The sequence below is a fragment of the Heteronotia binoei genome, chromosome 1 (genome assembly GCF_032191835.1).
Source record: "Heteronotia binoei isolate CCM8104 ecotype False Entrance Well chromosome 1, APGP_CSIRO_Hbin_v1, whole genome shotgun sequence".
NCBI classification, from domain to species: Eukaryota; Metazoa; Chordata; class Lepidosauria; order Squamata; family Gekkonidae; genus Heteronotia; species Heteronotia binoei.
The window spans coordinates 187,022,816-187,046,388 of record NC_083223.1 but is presented as its reverse complement, the minus strand read 5'-3'; the positions used below and the strand labels follow the sequence as shown (position 1 = coordinate 187,046,388).

Below are 23,573 nucleotides of genomic sequence, written 5' to 3'. Positions count from 1 at the left end.
GCCAGTAACATTTCTGTCTCCTCACTACCAGATTTGAATTTCTTGTCTGACAATCAAGCAGTTGTGAGGTGTGCAGGGTAGCTCTATTTTTTGTTCACAGCATAGCTTGCAGATTTATACTAAATTTCAATCACAACTGAATATTGATAATAAACACAGATAAATTGTGTTGAAGTGAAGTTCCTGGTGATTGTCAATATTTATGTATGAATGTCAACATTAATCAAATTTTGGCCACTAATTATAAATGTATACATAAACATTCTGCTCATGAGAAGCTAGAGAAAATAACAGCAAGCAGTGCCACTTTGCCGAATTCTACATGACTACCACTGAAATGTAAAACTATTTGAATTCTTTCTTTCAGGGAGCAGGTGACAGCTTCGTGGGAGCACTGGCTTTCTACCTGGCTTACTACCCCAGCCTGCCACAAGAAGAAATGTTGAAAAGGGCCAATTTTATTGCATCAGTTAGCGTCCAGACAGCAGGAACACAGACTTCCTTTCCTTATAAGAAAGACCTGCCGCAGCATCTCTTTTAAGTTGTATCTATAGTATTAAAATAGGGAACAGATTTTTTTCCCCCTCTCTGTTAATGTTAGGGTAATGAGTAGATGTGATGTGTAAGAAACCAGATGTTAAAAAGACAAATTGGCTGTACAGAACAGATACTGGGAATTTAGCTACCCCACATTAGGCCTGCAGTTGCAATATGAGAGGCAGTTTGTTTTCATATTACAATTCTACTTTAATTTTTTTTAAGTTGTGAAATTATACTTTCAGGTAAATGAAGCTTATCTCTTCCTGTAGCTATGATTACTTAATTATCCCAGTACATACTAGATGTAGAAATATCAGTACCAGAGACTAATCCAAGAGTCACTACCTCTAAACACTCATTTGATGCTACTAGTAACTAGAGCCTTCCCTGCTTTGGTAGCAAAAGTGTAGCTGTAGGTGTATCTCTAGAGCATTTTTTGTTCTGATAGTTTTTCTGATAGGCAATATTAATTATAGTTCCCTGAAATTTGATGCAAAGCTGAACTCATCAGTGGTATCTGCAAAATTATTTTCAAGTATAACAGGATGGCTGAATCTTATGTTCGTAGAAAGGCCAGGAAGCTATGGCCCTTGGACAATATTCCCTTAAAGACTGCAACTTGTTCTTCATCACTCTTTTGTGTCAAGTGATTAACAATACTTTGAAAACTACTTTAATGAAGACCAGTTAAAAAACTTAAGTTTTATTGTCATGTGAAATAATGTTCCTTTGAAAAATGCTAGTAGGTCCAAATCAGCACAGAAATGAAGCACACAGACAATGGGATTTGTTGATTTTTTTAAAATTGGGAACTGTAAAAATATGTCAAAAGATAAATAAACTAATGATGTGATGATCTGTAGCCAGACACCAAGAACTTTCTTTTCCCACGCTGTTCTTGTGCATGACAGCCTTCAAATTCCAGGAGACTTGTCCTCTCAGCTCATTTCCACTGCTTTTTGAGAATCCTCAGAGTCACTAACTTGACATTCTCTCTCTCAAGTCTACCTCATCTTTGAATCAAATACTTCAGTTGTCATCTAGATGGAACGGATCTTTCTCTGCTCTTTGAAAAGAACATGCTTCTTAACTGTGGACAAAGAAGAGTGAGAAAATTTAGGTTATCAAGAGTTATCAGAAAACATACATGTCTGTAAACGCATAAACCAGGGGTCCTCAACCTACGGCCCGCGGGCCAGATGCAGCCCGCTGAGGATGTTTATGTGGCCCGCCGGGTTATGGCAAAATCAGACCGGAAGTGACTTTCAACCTAAACTTGCGTTAGCAACGCACACTTCCGGCACTGGGCTGAGGTGGCGGAGACAGAGTGTGAGGCGATACCGAGGTGAGGTGAGTTCCCAGGCCAGGGTGTGTGGTGTGGGGAAGGGAGAGAGATGCAGAAGACAGAGAACTGACGGCCCGCGGCCTTGTACAGTAACGGCAGTCCGGCCCTCCAACAGTCTGAGGGACAGTGAACTGGCCCCCTATTTAAAAAGGTTGAGGACCCCTGACATAAACACATACAAGTCTCTGCACCTTGCCAGAGACTGAGCACATTTCAGAGAGCTCTGGGATAGAGCAGAGAAGTGCTACAAGGGGGAGGTTTGTGGATCAGCAGCTGGGGAAGTTGCTGAAAACTTCTGAGTTTTTGTGAAGCGCTGAAGGTGAAGGTAATTGAAGGTGATTGTTGCTGATTGATTAGGAGTGGCTGTGTTCCCCACCCTCTTTGCATTATTAAGCTGTGCCTTGCCAGAGGTGCGAGCCGAAGGGTGAGACCTAAAGGGCTCTTGGCCTATGGCTCTTAGCCTGGGGGCTGTGTAAGGACCAGGAACCCAGATTCCTTGTGTTCCCAATAAGGTAAGTAGACTCTCCAGACGGGGAGCCACATAAACAAACAGGGTTTAAAAGGGGACTGTATATTTTTAAAAACCTATCATGAAGGTAGAATGCCAGCAGGGGGGTGGGGGCTTTCCAGTGTTTTGCACTGAATGTCACATGTATGACTATTTGCCCACAGGACAGAAGTCTTGGGTGTGTGCTCGATGCAAGAAGCTCCTGGTCCTCAGGGAACAAGTTCATACCCTTGAGGCCGAGGTGACTGACCTGGAGAAGCAGAGACAGTCAGTTAGGCACTCGGAGAAGACTCTCGGGGATGTGTTAGATAAGCCCCGCTCTGCACATGGCAGCCCCGTTGCTGCCAGGGAGCATGAGGGTCGAGAGGGAACAGGGCACCGGGCTGCAGATAAGTGGAATGCGCCCTCAGAAGGGACCTCTTCTTCAGTTGGTGAGTGGGAATCCTTTCGTGCCAAGGAACCATCCTTCGGCAGGGAGGAAGGGGGGTGTCTTGGTACTTGGTGATTCGATCCTTAGGCAAGTAGACAGCTGGGTGGCAAAACCGCGTACTGACCGTATGGTGACTTGCCTGCCTGGTGCGAAGGTAGCGGACATTATGCGTGTAGTAGATAGACTGATAGACAGTGCTGGGGAGGAGCCAGTGGTCGTGGTGCATGTTGGCACCAACTATGCGGGGAAATGCAATCGTGAGGTCCTGAAGGAAAAATTTAGGCTGCTAGGTGGGAGACTTAAGGCTAGGACCTCTAAGATAGCCTTCTCAGAAGTGCTACCTGTTCCACGTGCAGGGCTGGAGAGACAGGCACAAATTAGAAGTCTCAATGTGTGGATGAGACGATGGTGTAAGGAGGAAGGGTTTAAGTTTGTTAGGCACTGGGATACTTTCTGGAACAAGCGGGAGCTGTACAAAAAAGACGGTCTCCACTTGTTCCCAGATGGAACCAGGCTGCTAGCGCTTAAAATCAAAAAGATGGCAGAGCAGTTTTTAAACTAAATCTTGGGAGAAAGCCAACAGGAGATGAAATGTCCCTGGTTCAGGAAGACTCATCTCAAAGAGATGAAGGGTTAGCTGTTACTTTTCTACCGGGTAATGGATCAGAGTTGTCCACTAAGATGGTGACAACCAGTATGGACTGCCTGCCAGAGTCTCAAGGCAGCAGGAGGAAGGTGGTGGGCCTAGCTTGCCTGGAAAATTATAGATGTTTGTACACAAATGCTAGAAGTGTTCAAAGTAAATGGTGAGTTGGAATGTTTAGTATTGGGAGAAAACATAGACATTGTGCGAATTTCAGAAACTTGGTGGAATGAGGAGAATCAGTGGGACACGGTAATTCCTGAATATAAGTTATATCAGAAGGATAGGGAGGGAAGGGTTGGAGGTGGGGTGGCTCTGTATGTCAGAGAGGGCATACGGTCCAGTAAGACTGAGGTCAGAGAATTAGATTCCCTTCTAGAAATGCTTTGGGTTGAAATAGAGGGCCCAAAAGGAAATTTAACTATGGGAGTTTGTTATCGCCCACCAAATCAAAAGATAGAGGACGATTATAATATGATGGAAGGCTTAAAGATAGTGGCTAGACGTAAAAACTGTGTCGTCATAGGTGATTTTAACTACCTGCAGATTGATTGGGTCAATATGTGTTCTGGTCGAGAGAAAGAGATTGAGTTTCTAGATGCTCTCAATGACTGTGCTATGGAGCAGATGGTCTCTGAACCTACCAGGGGTGGGGCGGTCCTGGATTTGGTCCTAAGTAATGCCCAAGACTTGGTGAGAGATGTAAAAGTGATCGCATCGGTTGGGAGAAGTTACCATAACGTTATTGATTTCACTGTTTGTATAAATAGAGAGTTGCCCCCAAAACCAGCACAACCACATTTAACTTTAAAAGGGGTAAATTCTCTGAGATGAGGAGGCATGTGAAGAGGAAACTGAAAGGAAAGGTAAATACAGTCAAAACCCTTGGGGAAGCTTGGAGGCTATTTAAAACTTCAATCCTAGAAGCTCAGATAAAATATATACCACAAGTTAGGAAAGGCACAAACAGGTATAAGAAAAGGCCTGAATGGTTAACAAAGTAATGGAAGCTGTAAAAGGTAAGAAGGACTCCTTTAAGCAGTGGAAAGCTAGTCCAAATGATATTAATAAAAGGGAACACAGGATGTGGCAAATCAAATGCAAGACTGTGATCAGGCAGGCAAAAAGGGACTATGAGGAGCATATTGCAAAAAACGAAGACCAACAATAAAAATTTCTTCAAATATATTAGAAGCCGGAAACCAGTCAGGGAGGCAGTGGGGCCCTTGGACGACCAAGGGGTAAAAGGATTACTGAAGGAAGATAGGGAAATGGCTGAGAAGCTGAATGCATTTTTTTGCCTCCGTCTTCACTGTGGAAGATGAGAAGTGTTTGCCTGCTCCAGAACCACTTATATTGGAAAGGGTGTTGAAAGACCTGAGTCACATTGAGGTGACAAGAGAGGAGGTTCTACAACTGACTGACGAATTAAAAACTAGTAAGTCACCAGGTTCGGATGGCATACATACATCCAAAGTTGAACTTGTGGATCTTCTGACAAAAATATGTAATCTTTCATTGAAATCTGCCTCCGTTCCTGAGGACTGGAAGGTAGCGAATGTCACCCCCATCTTTAAAAAGGATTCCAGAGGAGATCTGGGAAACTACAGGCCAGTCAGTCTGACTTCAATACTGGGAAAGTTGGTCGAAACCATTATCAAGGACAGAATGAGTAGGCACATTGATGAACACGAGTTATTGAGGAAGACTCAGCATGGGTTCTGTAAGGGAAGATTTTGCCTCACTAACCTGTTACAAACTGGCTAATTAATAGGAAGCAGAGAGTGAGTATAAATGGGCAGTCTTCGCAGTGGAGGACGGTAAGCAGTGAAGTGCCACAGGGCTCAGTATTGGGTCCCATGCTCTTTAACTTGTTCATAAATGATTTGGAGTTAAGAGTAAGCAGTGAAGTGGCCAAGTTTGCAGATGACACTAAATTGTTCAGGGTGGTGAGAACCAGAGAGGATTGTGAGGAACTCCAAAGGGATCTGTTGAGGCTGGGTGAGTGGGCGTCAACGTGGCAGATGAGGTTCAATGTGGCCAAGTGCAAAGTAATGCACATTGGGGCCAAGAATCCCAGCTACAAATACAAGTTGATGGGGTGTGAACTGACAGAGACTGACCATGAGAGAGATCTTGGGATCGTGGTAGATAACTCACTGAAATTGTCAATACAGTATGCGATTGCAACAAAAAAGGCCAACGCCATGTTGGGAATTATTAGGAAGGGAACTGAAAACAAATCAGCCAGTATCATAATGCCCCTGTATAAATCGATGGTGCGGTCTCATTTGGAATACTGTGTGCAATTCTGGTCACCGCACCTCAAGAAGGATATTATAGCATTGGAAAAAGAGCAGAAAAGGGCAACTAGAATGATTAAAGGTTTGGAACACTTTCCCTATGAAGAAAGGTTAAAACGCTTGGGGCTCTTTAGCTTGGAGAAACATCAACTGCGGGGTGACATGATAGAGCTTTACAAGATTATGCATGGGAAGGAGAAGGTAGAGAAAGAAGTACTTTTCTCCCTTTCTCACAATACAAGAACTTGTGGGCATTCGATTAAATTGCTGAGCAGTCGGGCTAGAACAGAAAAAAGGAAGTACTTCTTCACCCAAAGGGTGATTAACATGTGGAATTCACTGCCACAGGAGCTGATGGCAGCTACAAGCATAGGCAGCTTCAAGAGGGGGTTAGATAAAAATATGGAGCAGAGGTCCATCAGTGGCTATTAGCCACTGTGTGTGTGTGTGTATATACACACACATATATAAAAAAAATTTGGCCACTGTGTGACACAGAGTGTTGGACTGGATGGGCCATTGGCCTGATCCAACATGGTTTCTCTTATGTTCTTAAATGCACAAGCCAATCATTGGGCCAGTACCATATTGCCCAACCATCATTTTGTTGGTTGGGCAATATAGTACTGCAGTTTGTCTGGTGACAGCAGCATGTTTATTTTGCCATATGAAAATCAATGTCATGTCTGTTACGGCTCAATCTTAAATGGATGGAATACCACCCAAATATATGGTTTATTTATTTCATTTATATCCTACCTTTCTCCCCAGTGGGGACTCAAAGCAGATTACATTATTCTTTGATCCATCATTTTACCTTCACAACAACCTTGTGAGGTAGGTTATATCTCAAAGGTAACTCAGTAAGCTTTCATACGAGAAAGGGGAATAGAACTTGGGTCTCCCAGATCCTAATCTTAACACTCTTTACCACTACACCACACTGGCTGTCAAATTTGTATTCCTCTGAGAGCATTAGTGGTTCAACATTGCAGTACAAAAACTAACAGCATGCACCCGGAGAGCAGATATTCTGAATTAGCACTGTCCAGACACCACCAAGATACTACTACTTTTAGATAAAGAAATGAAACACACTGGAAAAGCATAGTCTAATTTATATTAACATCTTCTAAATCATCATTCTTACTCAAATTTGCATTTTTTTACAGCAAAACATTTACCAGATCCCCTTCCTCCTCTTCAGGGTCATCAGAAATCAGGGTGGAGGGGAGAAGGAAATGTCTGCTGGGCACTCCATTATACCGTATGGAGACCAATTCCCATGGGGCATAATGGATAACTGATCTGGGGCTCTACAAGGGCTGTTTTTTGAGCTAGAGGCACCAAATTTTTAGCATAGCATCTTGTGCCTCTCCTCAAAACACCCCCGTTCAAATATATTAGACCAGGGGGTCCAATTCAATGAGTCCCAAAAGAAGGTACCCCTAATCCTTCATTTTTTCCAAATGGAGGGGAGACATTTAAAAGGTGTGTGGTCCCTTTAACTGTGATTGCCAGAACTCCCTTTGGAGTTCAATTGTGCTTATCACACCTTTACTCCTGGCTCCACCCTCAAAGTCTCCTGGCTCCACCCCCAAAGCCTCCAGATATTTTTTGAGTCAGACCTGGCAACCCTAGGTGAGGGCATCAGAGTAGTTACTACAGGTTGTTAACCCCTGGTCAGAAAAATCTTCAGTGCTATCGATTGGTTTTTTTGTTGGGCAGTAAAGGCTTTTCTGTCCCACTCAGAAATCACACGCCAGATATCCTTATTCCAGGAGCAGAAGACAGCTCTGAGAACAGGCAATACTGTTGATCACAGGGTTGGGTCAGCTTTCATTACCACTGCTCGAGTATCACAGTAATATTGAAACAATGCTTTTTGACAACTCAGTAGAAATTCTGCGTAACCATCATTAACTTGCAAGCTCCTGAGAACATCACATGGAAAGAAGAATTTAAAAAAAAATCCAGGGGATAAACTCCCACGTAAGGTTAGGATCACAATGTTACTCTTCTGCTTGTAAACAAGGCAATTAATACAAGAAGTTTAGATTCTTGCATAAGCTTAAACTAAAAAACAAAATCCTGATTTTTTTAACCTTGTCTTCACTAGGGAAGCTGCCAGTCTACCAGTCTCTTAAAGCTCACTGAAGGAATACAAATCAGGCATAGCTTAAGAAAAACTCTAATTCTGCGCTGGTAATTAATGTAAATTTAATTTTTTAATCTTTGCACATAATAACTCACAGTTATGAATAATAAGCTATGCAGTCCATATGTTCTTATTAAGCAGCAGGACTTCATCTTAAAAATCCTGCATTCTAGTCTGCCAATGTCATTTTCTTGACAGCTGTGCAATTTGGGGGGAAGGGGGAACATTGTTCCCATTTCACCTTTTGTGACATGGGGATCCTGTAAGGACGTATGGTAACCATTCATATTCTTTTAAGTAATTAAGGTGACAAAACATTTATACCGGTCTCAAATACCTTCTACTGTATTGCCCAACTTCTTACCAAATGGGTCATATCTCAACATGACCAGCTTTTCTCCAACCCGTTGTCTTCTTGTGTTGAAAGAACAGCCCGTTCCTGCTTCACTCAACATCCTCACAAGAATAACCCTAGAATGACAAACAATTTCTAAAAGCTGTGAGCTGTCCATGATTAACTGCTACTTTGGCATAATGTACCATGTGAGAAAATCTACAACCTAATAAAAATCTACCAATCACTATTCAAGAAGGGGAATATGTAACATTAAAACAGAATCAAAATTGCCTGTAAAATGTACCCTTCTCTCGCACCAATTAAACTTGGACAGACCAGGAATCCTAACACTATAAAACCACACTGCTTAGGAATGGGCATGAACCAAACCACAAATCAAAATTCATCACAAATGTTGCCCTGTTCATGGTTTACAAACAGATTCATGACAGTACTCATTACAAACTTCTAGTTTGTTGGTGGAGCAGAAAACAGGTTTGTGGATGGAATTCACTTTAAACTCTTGCTATTTGAGTCCCTTTAAACTCCGGCTCTGTTCCCCGCAAAAGCCACAAAGACAGCTGAGCGGTAGGGAGGCATTCCCCGCCACACAGCTGTTTCCAGCTGTCTTGTGCAGTCCCTTTAAATGAACCATGAACTGGCCTCCTGGTTCAGTTCATGGTTTAGTTCGTAATTCAGCCACAAACCAAACTGTATCTTCCCAGTTTGTGCCTATGCATTACTGACCCCTCCTTCCCAAGGTCTGAATTCTTTCAATTTAAAAATGATACTCCATAATTAGAGGCTTACACCTACAGCCATTAGACTCCTAAGCAGAAATGATTTATCACCACTCCTTGGGGGAGGAAAAAAAATCCCATTTATTAATTACTGTTGAGGGCAAAGTGAAACTTCAATTTGCAAGTTTTTAATTCCACTGAAACATTAGAACAGGAGGGACATTTTCAAACACAGCAGGTGGTTGGCAACAGCTCCACTGAAAGCTATTTTTTTAAAACATTCTGCAGTCATAAAACCATGTTTTGATTCTCTTCCTCTATTTCAATTTGTGTAAGAGATTTCTTCAAGTCTGCACTCTCCCAGAAACAAAGTCATCTTAATACTCCTATTCCCTTTTAGATTGAAGGCATTTTCCCCTTTATTTATAAACTTATTAAAATTTGGAGTCTTGCAGTATTACTGAAATGCAAAGCTAAGGGGCAGAAACCACATACTTGGCTTTGAAAAAAATCTGCCATTACAAAGAACATAACCCAATCAAAACCCTGTTTTTCACAACTGAACAGATAGACATTCCAAGCCCTAAAAATTATCTTTACTTAAAGGTTTCCAAGGCACCTTATATTATCAACTTGAAGATAATGATGACAAAGCAACCTTTAAAAATATACTAAAGCAAACAGTTGTGTGTGTGTGTGTGTATATATATATATATATATATACCCAAAACTTTTGGGTGAATAAGAATGCTATTGGGAAAGCTAAGAGAATATACCTTCATCAAAAGAAACAAGAGAGCAAGCTGCAATTTTTGGGTGAAACCACCAGTGCTTTTTCCCTGGAAAAAGAGGTGCCAGAACTCTCAAAAGGGAAATGAAGGAGAAACACATGGGTGGCCCTCATGAACTTTTAAACATTTTTTAAGAATTTTGTTTCCACAAACAGGTTCTGGAACTCTGTTCTGCCACATTCCTCCAGAAAAGAAGGTCCTATTCACTATGACAATGCACCTCCAAAGGCAGACTGTGAAACCTAGTCCATTGCAAGGCCATGATATATAGTTTTGTTTCTAAAAAAAAATCAGTACTACAGATACCAGAGTTCTGCACTAGTTCCCCAGCCCTGATGAGTATGTCACTGACCTAGAATACAAATGAATAACCCCTTGGTACAGTATCCTTCCCATATCCAACTGCAACAGTCATTGTTAAAATAATCTTCCCCCCTCCCAAACACTTTGTTTGAAAATTATTCACTTTTTTGGGGGGGGGGGGGGGAGGTTTGCCATCAAGTCACAGCTGACTTAATGGCAATCTCATTGTTTTCAAGGCAAGAGACGTTCAGAGGTGGTTTGTAATTTCCTGCCTCTTCACTGTGACCCTGGACTTTCTTGGTGGTCTCCCATCCAAACAATAACCAGGACCAACCCTTCTTAGCTTCCAAGATCTGATGAAATCCTGCTAGTCTGGCCTATCCAGGTCAGAACTATTTGTTATTAATAACTAATTGAGTTCTAATGCCTCACTTGCACTGTGTGCATGCAAACACTTCTTTACTGTAGAACAGAGGTGGCCAAACTGGCTCAGGAGCCACATGTGGCTCTTTCACACATATTGCGTGGCTCTCAAAGCCCCCAGTGCCGCCTCAGCCATCCTGGAGAAGGCATTTCTCTCTTTAAATCACTTCTCCAAGCCAAGCCAGCTGGCGGCTAGAGAATGAATTTAAAGCTAAAGTTGCTTTCTTTCCACCTCTCCCTCCCTCCCCATCTATTTTCCTTCCTTCCTTCCTTCCAGTCTTATGGCTCTGAAACATCTGATGTTTATTCTATGTGGCTCTTACATTAAGCAAGTTTTGCCACCCCTGCTATAGAACAACAGTGAGAAGATTCCTGCAGATGAGTGGCAATCTACTGCAGAGAGGCATAACATCAGAAATACCATTACCAGGAATGCTAAGCAATAAATAATGAGTATAATGAGTAAAAGTTAACAAGTAACTTTACACTTACTTGGATTTGCTCTTGGCCACTAGTTTTGGAGGGGTGGGGGAAGAAAAGAAAAAGATTATCAACATGTTCTCCACTACTAAATAATATGTAGAATTATACATATAGAATTATCAATGCTATATCAATCCTGCAATAACCAAAGGGACATGCTACCTATAAAAAAATTAAATGTTTTAAAATGCATATATACATTTTGTTTACAGGCATCAAACTAGGGTTGCCAATCCCCAGTTGGGGGCAGGGGATCCCCCGGTTTGGAGGCCCTCCCCCCACTTCAGGGTCATCAGAAAGCGGGGGGAGGCGGGAGGGAAATGTCTGCTGGGCACTCCATTATTCCCTATAGATTCCCATAGGGTATAATGGAGAATTGATCTGCAAGTATCTGAGGCTTTGGGGGGGGGGGGGCTGGGTTTTTTTAAGGTAGATGCACCAAATTTGCAGCATAGCATCTGGAGCCTCTCCTCAAAAACACCCTCCAAGTTTCAAAAAGTTTGGACCAGGGGATCCAATTCAATGAGCCCCAAAAGAAGGTCCCCCTAGCCTTCATTATTTCCAATTAAGGGAAGGCATTTAAAAAGTGTGTGGTCCCTTTAAATGTGATGGCCAGAACTCCTTTTAGAGTTCAGTTATGCTTGTCACATCCTTGCTCCTGGTTCCACCTCCAAAGTCCCCATATATTTCTTGAATTGGACCTGGCAACCATACATCAAACAAGCAGGGATATCTGCCCCACTGGTTCCTAAATAGCAGGTCCTGAGAATGAGAGCATCCATCTCTAGGCTATCAGGTGTATACTTACAAGAATGGGAAGGTAAAATCTAATGCAACTGGTGATCCTCTTTATGCTTCAATAATAAAATATTTGTTATAATTAAACTCCTATTCAAGCACAAAGCTGTACCTCAATATTCCCCATTTCAGGCAGCCAACACTGGTGAAAGCCACTGAATAACTATGATGCAGCTATAATGTAAGACTATCCTATGCGTAACAATAACTTCCCTTACCTCCAAGAACAATCAGACCAGTCAGGGGTAGGGAACGTTGGCTCTCCAGATGTTTTTTTGCCTACAACTCCCATCAGCCCCAGCCATTGGCCATGCTGGCTGGGGCTGATGGGAGTTGTAGGCAAAAAACATCTGGAGAGCCAACGTTCCCTACCCGTTTAGTTCAACAATCTGTTCCACACAGTGGCCAACCAGTTCTTCTGGTGGGCCTACAACAGGGTATAAAGGTCAAGGCCTTCTCCTTATGCTGCCTCCTGGCACTTGCATTCAGGGAATTATTGCTTTTGAACATGGAGGCTCCCTTTAGTCACTGGGGCTAGTAGCCACGAACAGACCTGTCATCTAAGAATCTGTCTAATCCACTTTTAAAGCTAGCTACAATGTGGCCATCACTACATTCTCTTACAGAAAATGCTACCTTTTAATCACTTGTTGTGTAGACATACTTCCTTTTATTCATCCACCCCATGCACCGCTTTATAAACCTCTATCATGATAGTAGTATTTTTTCTAAACCAGAGCAAACTGGATTCTTCAGCCTTTCATCATTGGGAACAGGCTTCCAACCCTTATTCATCTTGGTTGCCTTCTGTACTGTTCCCAGCTCTGCAATGTCCCTTTTGAGATATGGTGACCAGAACTGCATACAGTATTGCAAATTAGGCCACTTGTTCAGCCATTTTGTTTTGCAGACCCAGCACTTTGCCTTTTGCACTGCTGCAGCACACTTTGTTGACGCTTTCATCAAGCTATTTAAAGCATCTAAATACCTTATGTGAACCTGACAAGCATCTAGTTACATTACCTACAGGAACAAAATTGGCAGTTGGTCGCTGCTCCGACGTTGTAACAAAGTCGACCTTGCTCTGCATAATATGGGAAATGGCTCCACAGCTACAAAGTACAAGGCTGCATGCTAGTTCTCTTATTTAAACATGCAGTGACCCAGCTTTCGGGTATTTTGGACATCTAGTTCAGTGTGTTGCTTAGAGATTTTTCTTAACACTTAAGCGTATGCAATAATCAACTTTATTAAAAACCGGTATTGCGTCGTGGACTGAGACTAAGAAAACACAGCCTCCACTCCCATCCAGACATTTGCTGGTGGCCACAGGCCAGTTACTAACTCTCAGCCTAATCGGACGATGACGCGGAGAGGAGAAAGGCCTTCATGGGGACGAGGAAGCCAGATATAAGCTTAGTTTTTAAAAAGTAGGCCAACAGATGCAAGGGCAAGGTATGCCAGCTATTAGCACAGGTCAATTTTTCAATCAGAAAAGAGCCCGGCCGCCGCCCCTCCCACTCTCCCTACAGCCTATCCCACGAGTTCCGCGCTGCCCTATAGAAGATGCAATCCCCGAAGAGGCCGCATTGCGTGCTGCCTCCTGCCCTCCCGAGTGCACAGAGCGACGTTATGCTTGAGCCCAGCCTTTTCTCAGCTGCAAGCAAAAGCACTGCCGAGAAAACCCGATAACCACTCACGGGCAATTCCAGTCAGAAACATTGCGACAACGATACGAAGGATCGGCTACCACTCAAACTCTAGAACAAGCCCCTCCACTAACACTTCCGAAACACACACACATCTCTTCCGGGTTACAAAACAGCGCACGCCGTGCTGAAGGCGTCACAACGACACCCCTCCCCTTACTTGCTTCATTGGTTCTCCAGCTGACAATCCCCCCCCAACTCCGCCTTTACCCCCCCCCCCCGCCTGCAGGGATGATTTCGTAGTGCGTCGTAGGAAAAGTCAAAGTCTCGTTCTCCGTTCAGGCGAGGCCAATACGGCCCCAGCTTGGCCATGCCAGCTTTTCCATGCACAGGGCAAAGGCCTGCGCTTTTCAGCTGTTGCCCCTAGAGTTGGCAAGTCCGACTCCAGAAATATCTGGGGACTTTGGGGTGGAGCCAGGAGCAAGCATGATTGAACTCCAAAAGGTGTTCTGGCCATCACATTTAAAGGGACTGTGCTTTTAAATGCCTTCCTTCCATAGGAAATAATGGAGGATAAGAGCACACTCATACAACTGGACACCGTGGTCCAATATTTTTGAAACTTGGGTGTTTTGAGAAGAGGCACCAGATGCAATGCTGAAATTTTGGTGCCTCTACCTCAAAAAGAGCCCCTCTGGAGCCCCAGAGACCTACGGATCAATCCTCCATTATACCCTATGGAAGTCAATTTCCATGGGGTAAAATAGAGTGCCCAGCAGCAACTCCCCCTTTCTGATGACCCTGAAGCGGAGGGGGGGGCCTCCAAGCCAGGGAATCCCCTGCCACCACCCGGAGATTGGCAACCCTAGTTGCCCCACGGGACAGGCATAGCTGGGGCCACTGTGTTCCTCGTTGGCTAATAAGGGTTGCCAACTTGGGGTTGGGAAATTCCTGGAGATTTTGGGGTGCACTGGATTTGTGGGACCAGAGGAACCTCAGTGAGATATAATGCCCTTCAAAGCTGCCAGGCAGCAACACTTCCTTCACTTATGCCCGTCCTTAGAACTGTGGGTTATGGCTAGTTGTATTCAGTATATGGCAGCGTTACATGCTGCCATGTTCTTCTACACCTGGATTAATAGGTGCTTCTATGTTCCTCCCACCTGGCTGCACTGTGCAGGGGGTGAGGAGGATGGCTATGAAACAGGTGGCCTACTGGGCAGGTGTGCGCTGTTTTTATTTTCTGGTGAAGGAAATAGCCAATCTGACCCAGGCACCTTAAAGAAAGGACAGTGGCCTTATTGTAGCTCTTGAAGCTCTGAATAAACCCATTAGTCTCAGAGTTCTTTTACTTTGCTTCCTTATAGCTCTCCCAGAACAAACAGGATCCCCCATTCACCACTGAACCTTGTCTCCAAATCCTACCCTGAGCAGCTTCAATGCTAAGAAGTAAATAGTTTACTCTGTGCTTGAATACCACATACTATCTATCATATTTTAATGCCACCATTCGGGAAGCTCAGAATGGCTTGCGTGGTTTCATGCAGCCATTTATGCCCTGTGAGGTAGGCTAGAATGAAAGGCTGACTGAACTAAAGTCACCCGGTGAGCTTCCTGGCTGAATAGGGACTGGAACTCAGGCCTCTGAAAAGCCCTAGCAATAGCAGACCTACCACCCCAACCTAGTACACCACAGTAAATTAGCATCTGCTTATCATTTATGGGGGGGGGAGGCATAGCTTACTTTAGAACTAGTGTGGGGAAAGATGGAGTAGAATGTTTGATATGTTTTCAATCCCTGATTCAGTAATTGTTACATCTGGATATAACTGAATTTTTAAAAGTGAGGGTTTTTTTCACACAATTGACTAGTTATTATATGAACCCAGACTGGACTAGTTAAGAGTTTCTGAGGTATTTCTGAAACACAAAAATACCTCTAATAATCATGTTCACGAGTGTAACAGATAAACCTAGCATAGGCAGCGTATGGAGAGGAAGGAAGCTATGTGGCTTGAAGCCTCAAGTATGTCTGTGTGCCAGCAGCTCATGATGTTATCATTTTTAAACCAGACGCACCACAGGGAGCTTGCACAAAGAGTTGTTTCAAGGAACAAGTGCTGTTTCTTTGCAATGAAAGCCAGATACGTAGAGACTGACTAATTTTCCTCTATGATGTGAACTGCCAAAGATATGTAGCTCCAGAACCCCCCTTCCACCTTGTGCTAAAAAAATACCCTTTCCCCAACAAGAATGACATTTATGGGGAAAGTAAGGCAGAGGGAGACAGCAATCCATGAAAAAATCAAGAAAGGCTTAAGCAGAGGAAACCAGAGCAGAAGAAGGTGGTGGGCTCTTGGAGGGTTTTTAAACAGAGGCTAGATGGCCATCTGACAGCAATGTTGATCCTCTGATTTTACAGGGAGGTATTTGTGAATTTCCTGCATTGTGCAGGGGGTTGAACTAGATGACCCTGGAGGTTCCTTTGTGCGTGTGTGTGTGAGAGAGAGAAGACATCAACAGCTCCCAAACCCATGCAATTTCCTGATTCCTTCCAGAATTTAGTTAGCAGTAGGGCACAGGGTCAGGCAGCCTAATAGTGAAATGGAGGCTACCTTTGGTTCAGGTACTTGACTAAAAGGCTATTTGCCATTTGGCTTTTGTTGGTACACTAAGGTGACTTTGGCATTGTTGGGGACACCCAGGTGGTATTGCCACACAGGATTCTAGCTAGCTAGATTGTGCTATCTGATGCTGGGCCTCAAACAGATACAACAATTCCCTTGTGTTTGCTGCTTTGGTTTCTTGAGAGCACATCTGATGTGGCTGACAGCAACATACAAAATGTATTCTTTTAGTTATTAAATTTTTGCCTTACCTTTCTAAATATTCAAGGTGGCACTCAACAGGAAAAAAAAGAGCTCTGTGCAATGTGGTCAACAGTACATATAATGGTATGTGTAGAGGTGGTGTTAACTTAATGGGCTTGTTGTTGGTGTGCCAATGCCTAATAAAGGACACATCAAGTGAGATTCTATAAGTAGTCAGAACTTTTATTGCAGTTTGGCTACTCCAGGTAGCCAGGTCCCCAGAAGTCTGAAGCTGGTGTCTCTGCATTCAGTTTTTATACACTGCTGAATTGCGGTGGGACAAACCAGTCTGATTAGGGCTAGTCACATACCCCGTTACCAACCTCCAGGTCAAGCCTCAAGTTCTCCTGGAATGATAACTGATCTCCAGAATATAGATATCAGTTCCTCTGGAGAAAGCGGCAGCTCTGGAGGACAGACTGTATGGCATCACATCCCTCCTGAGCTACCTCCCCAAACTCTACTGCCTCCTGGCACCGCACTCAAATTTCTAAGAATTTCCCATGCCAGAGTTCACAACTTGACTTCCTATTTATCATCTGATCAGCACTCAGACAGATTTCAGTCAGAATACAAAGGCTGCCCCAAAAAACTGGGCTCACTAAGAGGTTACCCAATGTCATTTTATTTTCCCCTACCATATATCACTGCCTGTTATGCCCCCATTAAAACTTGGCAGTTCATTTGTATGTATTGTGGCCTCAGATATTCACAAAATGTACTCACAAGCTTTTTCTGTACTTCTATTCAAATGCCTGCTCTAAACAGAACTGTGTGTGTTTGGCATCCACAAAGGTGAAGTATGTACAGGTGGAACAGCAGTCAGTTTCCTAAGGCAAAGTTCAGTGTTTGGGAGTAAATTCCATTCCAATGAAACTTACTTTTGAGCAAAGATGCATAAAACTCAGCTGCAAGATGCATGTTTTTAAAAGCATGATTCTGTCATAAGAACATAAGAGAAGCCATTGTTGGATCAGGCCAATGGCCCATCCAGTCCAACACTCTACATCACACAGTGGCCAAAAAAACCAAGTGCCATCAGGAAGTCCACCGGTGTCCATTATGATTGTGATAACTTGGAAGCCAGGATCTCAAAAAAGGTTTTTTTTAATCCCTGCATCCTTTAAATGAGAGATGCTGAAGATTCAAACTGGGGATCATTTACCTGCAAAGCTTGTACTTTACTATTGAGGCATAGCCCATGCTTTACCACCTGTTAATGCTTGCTATCGCTTTCCCATAGCTGCTGTTCCATCTTCATACAACCCTACTATACTTATCCATCTTCCATCTCCAGTTTCTTCCTCTCTGTATTTTGTTTCTGCCTTGACTCTGTTCAGTTCCAGTTCTCAATTCCTTTGAAACCTGAATCTTGGAAATAGCAAACACTATCCTGATCAAACGCAGATAAATGCATTTCTTTGTCAGACTTCTAAACACAACACTTGACTTCACAGTTGACTTCGTTGGTATTTTGTAACCCTGACTTTTCACATGTGAGGTTTATGTCATTCTCAAATGTACATATGAAATCTACGCTTGCTAGAATTTACACTTAGTTCTCTTCCAAGCACTAGCCTGCATTAACAATATTCACACATGACACAAATAGAATACCAGAAGCATTTTTAGAGTTAAAGCAGTTGATTTTCATTTTATTTGATTTATATCCCGCCCTACCCCACCAAAGAGGGCTCAGGGCGGCTCACAACATAAAAATTCTAACAATAAAATTCAAGAATTAAAACACAATAATAATTTACATAATTAAAACAACTAATATATCAATACATCAATCAGTCTCAGTGTGCTATCTTATAGTCTTCCGTCAGAATATTCCAATATTTCAGTGTTTCAATGCCGGTCAGTTATAAGCCAACCGGAAGAGGACAGTCATACAGGCCCTGCGGAACTGTCCAATGTCCCGCAGGGCCTTCACCTCTTCTGGTAACTGGTTCCACCAGCACAGGGCTGTGATTGAGAAGGCCCTGTCCCTAGTTGACTTCAACCGGGCCTCCTTTGGCCTGGGGATTACAAGCAGATTTCTAGAGCCGGATCGCAGCACTCTCTGGAGGGAATATTGGAAGAGACGGTCCCTAAGGTAGGCAGGTCCTAGGCCATATAGGGCTTTAAAGGTAATAACCAGCACCTTGTACCGGACTCGGTATATTTTTGGCAGCCAGTGCAGTTCCCGGAGGCCCGGCTGAATGTGCTCCCGTCTAGGGAGCCCTAATAACAGAGCGGCGGCAGCATTCTGCACTAGCTGCAACTTCCAGGTTCGGCACAGGGGCAGCCCCATGTAGAGGGCATTACAGTAATCCAACCTTGAGGTGACTGTTGCATGGATCACTGTTGCCAGATCATCCTGCTCCAGGAAAGGAGCCAACTGCCTCGCCCGCCTAAGGTGAAAAAATGCGTACTTAGCAGTGGCTGCTACTTGGGCCTCCATGGTTAAGGCAGGCTCAAGTATTACCCCCAAGCTCTTAACCCTGTGCGCCATTGTCAGTGGCACACCATCAAGAGCTGGTAGGGGAATTTCCCCTCCCGGACCACGGCGACCAAGCAAAGGACCTCTGTCTTCGCTGGATTTAGTTTCAACCTACTCAGCCTGAGCCATCTAGCCACGGCTTGTAATGCCAGGTCCAGGTTTTCTGGGACACAGTCAGGCCGGCCGTCCATGAGTAGCTAGAGCTGGGTGTCATCAGCATACTGGTGGCAACCCAGCCCATACCTCTGGACAATCTGGGCAAGGGGGTGCATGTAGATGTTAAACAACATTGGGGAAAGAACTGCCCCCTGAGGCACCCCGCAATGAAGCGTATGCCTCCAGGACAGCTCACCCTTAATCACCACCCTTTGTCCCCAACCATAAAGGAACGAGGAGAGCCATTGTAAGGCCAACCCCTGAATCCCCGCGTCGGCGAAATGGCTAGTCAGCAGCCGATGGCCGACCGTATCGAACGCTGCTGATAGGTCTAACAACATCAGCACTGCCAAGCTGCCTCGATCCAGATGCCGCTGGAGATCATCCATCAGAGTGACCAGCACTGTCTCCGTCCCGTGACCCGGACGAAAGCCGGACTGATGGGGGTCAAGAACGGAAGCATCCTCCAGAAAACTCTGCAACTGCAACGCCACTGCCCTCTCAATGAGTTTACCCAAAAAGGGTTCAGAAACCTGGCATAAGCCCATTTAAAACTGCTTTTCTACATGGCAGAAACCAGATACTTGCACATTTACAGCAATAATGAGAGAAGAGCTGAAAAGCACTTTAAAGAGACCTGTGTGAGCAGTGCAATTCTTAGCAGAGCACATCCTTCTAAACTCAGTAACTTTAATGACTGACAGGCAATCCTAAACTGAGTTACACACTTCTGAGATAATGGACTTAGAAGAGTGTGACTGATTGCTCATTAGCGTTGCTCTGTCCCCAGGCTTCAGTCCCGCCCCCCCCCCCCCCCCGGCAAAGGATCGATTTCCCATCAGTTACTCTGTGGGTGAATTTTGATGTGAAGCTCCCTCCAGTTCCCCACACATTTTGTTGATGCTGTCTTTTAAGGATTACGATGCCGCACAGGGAATTGGAAGGAGTTCCGTGTCAAAATGTGCCTGTGGAGCAACTGGTGGGAAATCAATCACTTGCTCTGGAGGGGGAGGGGGGACAAAAGCCTGGGGGCAGAGCAATGTTAGTGAGAAATTGGTCTGTAACTCTGTTTAGAACAGCACAGTTAGAGGTTTAACTAATGCTTAGGAATGCACTGTAAAGAAACAATCCTAATACAAAAGGAAGTCAGTGCAGAAGTACCATTTTATTCAATAGGGCTTTCTCTTAGGAAAATGTTCTTAGGATTGCAGCAGTGGTCACTTATTCATGATGGAAGGTGGATAAAGAGCAAATAGACAGCTCCAATCTATGTATGGGGCAGAATCTACAAGGCAAGTCCCACTGAAATTAACAAGAGTTGTGCAAGAGCACTACTTAATCCTATGTTAGAACTTTTGTGTTGTGAGCCGCCCTGAGCTGCTTTGGTGGGAAGGGTGGGATATAAACTAAATAAAATGAAATGAATGAATGAATGAAATACTGAAGAGGAACATAAGAACATAACATAAGAGAAGCCATGTTAGATCAGGCCAATGGCCCATCCAGTCCAACACTCTGTGTCACACAGTGGCCAAAAAATTTATATATTTACACACATACACACACACACACACACACATATATACACACACACACTGTGACCAATAGCCACTGATGGACCTCTGCTCCATATTTTTATCTAACCCCCTCTTGAAGCTGGCTATGCTTGTAGCCGCCACCACCTCCTGTGGCAGTGAATTCCACATGTTAATTACCCTTTGGGTGAAGAAGTACTTCCTTTTATCCGTTTTAACCTGACTGCTCAGCAATTTCATTGAATGCCCATGAATTCTTGTATAGTGAGAAAGGGAGAAAAGGACTTCTTTCTTTACTTTCTCCATCCCATGCATTTCTCCATCCCATGACCTCTATCATGTCACCCCCCCCAGCTGACGTTTCTCCACACTAAAGAGCCCCAAGTGTGCTAACCTTTCTTCATAGGGAACGTGTTCCAACCCTTTAATCACTCTAGTTGCCCTTTTCTGGACTTTTTCCAATGCTATAATATTCTTTTTGAGGTGCGGTGACCAGAATTGCACACAGTATTCCAAATGAGACTGCACCATCAATTTATACAGGGGCATTATGATACTGGCTGATTTGTTTTCAGTTCCCTTTCTAATAATTCCCAGCATGGCGTTGGCCTTTTTTATTGCAATCACACACTGTCTTGACATTTTCAGTGAGTTATCTACCACGACCCCAAGATCTCTCTCTCGTTCAGTCTCTGCCAGTTCACACCCCATCAACTTGTATTTGTAGCTGGGATTCTTGGCCCCAATCTGCATTACTTTGCACTTGGCCGCATTGAACCTCATCTGCCACGTTGACGCCCACTCACCCAGCCTCAACAGATCCCTTTGGAGTGCCTCCCAATCCTCACTGGTTCTCACCACCCTAAACAATTTAGTGTCATCTGCAAACTTGGCCACTTCACTGCTCACTCCCAACTCCAAATTGTTTATGAACAAGTTAAAGAGCATGGGACCCAGTACTGAGCCCTGCGGTACCCTCCCACTTACCACCCTCCACTGCGAAGACTGCCCATTTATACTCACTCTCTGCTTCCTATTAATTAGCCAGTTTTTGATCCACAAGAGGACCTGTCCTTTTACTCCATGACTCTTGAGCTTTCTAAGGAGCCTTTGATGAGGAACTTTATCAAAAGCTTTCTGGAAGTCAAGTTAAACAATATCTATTGGGTCTCCTTTGTCCACATGTTTGTTCACTCCCTCAAAGAACTGTAACAGGTTAGTGAGGCAAGATCTTCCCTTACAGAACCCATGCTGAGTCTTTCTCAGGTAAGTAGGTAAGTAAGTAAAATTTTATTTGTATCCCGCCCTCCCCCGCCAAAGCAGGCTCAGGGCGGCTAACAATAACGGAAAACAACAGTACATTAATAAACCATTACATTAATAAACATTAAATTAGCCTTAAAACCAGTTAATACATTAATTAAAAGCCATTATTAATTAATTACATTAAATTGAATTACATTAAATTGATTTAAATCTAACCATAATATTATCGTTGGCGCTATATCTGTAAGTTGGTATTGATGGCGGATATTTCTTTGTTGTGCACTTGTAATTCAGCTATTCATAAATGCCAGTTTAAAGAGGGTGGTCTTGCAGGCCCTGCAGAACTGATCAAGGTTCCGCAGGGCCCGCACCTCCTCTGGGAGCTGATTCCAAAGATATGGGGCCGCGGAAGAAAAGGCCCGTGTGCGGGTGTTCTGGAGTTTGATTTCTTTTGGCCCAGGGGTAGTCAATCTGTTTTTTCCTACTGACCTCAGTGCTCTCTGGGGCTCGTACGGGGAGAGACGGTCCTTCAGGTAGGCCGGTCCTCGGCCATATAGGGCTTTAAAGGTAATGACCAGCACTTTGTACTGGACCCGGTATACAATCGGTAGCCAGTGCAGTTCGCGTAGCCCCGGCCGTATATGTTCCCATCTTGGGAGACCAAGCAACAGCCTGGCCGCCGCATTCTGCACTAGTTGTAACTTCCGGGTCCGGCACAGAGGCAGCCCCATGTAGAGGGCATTACAGTAGTCCAATCTTGAGGTGACCGTCGCATGGATCACCGTTGCTAGGTCCTGACGCTCTAGGAAAGGGGCCAGCTGCCTCGCCCGCCTCAGATGGAAGAATGCTGACTTGGCAGTGGCTGTTATCTGGGCCTCCATTGATAGTGAAGGCTCCAGTAAGACACCCAGACTCTTCACCCGCTGCGCCGCCTTCAGCGGTGCACCGTCGAAGGTCGGGAGATATATTTCCTTCCCCAGAGTGCCACGACCCACACAGAGAACCTCTGTCTTCGCTGGGTTCAACTTCAGCCCACTCAGTCTAAGCCACGTTGCAACAGCCTGTAAAGCCCGGTCCAGGTTCCCCAGGGCGGAGGTGGGCCGGCCGTCCATTAGCAGATAGAGCTGGTGTCATCTGCATATTGATGACAACCCAGCCCAAACCTCTGGGCAATCTGGACAAGGGGACACATATAGATGTTAAATAACATCGGGGAGAGAACTGCTCCCTGAGGCACCCCACAATCTAGTGTGCGCCTCTGCGATCGTTCACCCCCAGTCGCCACCCTTTGTCCCCGACCCATGAGGAAGGAGGAGAGCCATTGTAAGGCCAACCCCCTAACCCCTATGTCGGCGAGGCGGTGGATCAGTACCCGATGGTCGGCCGTATCAAATGCAGCCGACAGATCTAGTAACATCAGCACTGCTACACCGCCTCGATCCAGTTGCCGCTGGAGGTCATCTGCCAAGGCGACCAGGACTGTCTCCATCCTGTGGCCCGGTCGGAAACCAGACTGGCACGGGTCTAGGACAGAAGCGTCATCTAGAAATCTCTGTAGCCGCAACGCCACTGCCCTCTCGATAATTTTACCTAAAAATGGTAAATTAGACACCGGTCGGTAGTTTGCCAATTCGGCCGGGTATGCTGTAGATTTTTTCAAGAGGGGGCGGACCAAGGCCTCTTTCAAAGGTGTTGGGAAACGCCCCTCTAAGAGGGATCTATTTATGATGTCCCGTAAAGGACATCTAAGCTCCCTCTGGCAAGATTTAATCAGCCAAGAGGGGCAAGGGTCCAGATCGCATGTTGT

At 44.5% G+C, this 23,573-nt stretch overlaps 2 protein-coding genes across 5 annotated transcripts in view; one reads left to right on the top strand and one right to left on the bottom strand.

Annotated features, from left to right (window-relative positions):
- Positions 1-1,402, top strand: part of RBKS (ribokinase) — a 140,104-nt gene extending 138,702 nt beyond the window's left edge. For all 3 annotated transcript variants that reach the window (XM_060245193.1, XM_060245210.1, XM_060245202.1), the window contains one exon: positions 368-1,402. In XM_060245193.1, the coding sequence (XP_060101176.1) occupies positions 368-541 (174 nt within the window). In that variant the 3' untranslated portion in view covers positions 542-1,402. The remainder of the gene's footprint in view (positions 1-367) is intronic.
- Positions 1,223-13,729, bottom strand: MRPL33 (mitochondrial ribosomal protein L33). Of its 2 annotated transcripts, XM_060245223.1 has the most exons (4): positions 13,503-13,729; positions 11,014-11,032; positions 8,292-8,398; positions 1,223-1,630 (listed from the first exon to the last, which is right to left on the bottom strand). In XM_060245223.1, exons 1-4 carry the CDS (start codon positions 13,522-13,524, stop codon positions 1,581-1,583), a joined length of 198 nt encoding a protein of 65 aa, XP_060101206.1. In that variant the 5' UTR covers positions 13,525-13,729; the 3' UTR covers positions 1,223-1,580. The 2 variants fall into 2 exon arrangements, with proteins under 2 accessions (XP_060101206.1, XP_060101216.1); XM_060245233.1 differs by lacking the exon at positions 11,014-11,032 and having other exon boundaries at positions 13,499-13,651.
- Between the last annotated feature and the right edge of the window lie 9,844 nt (positions 13,730-23,573).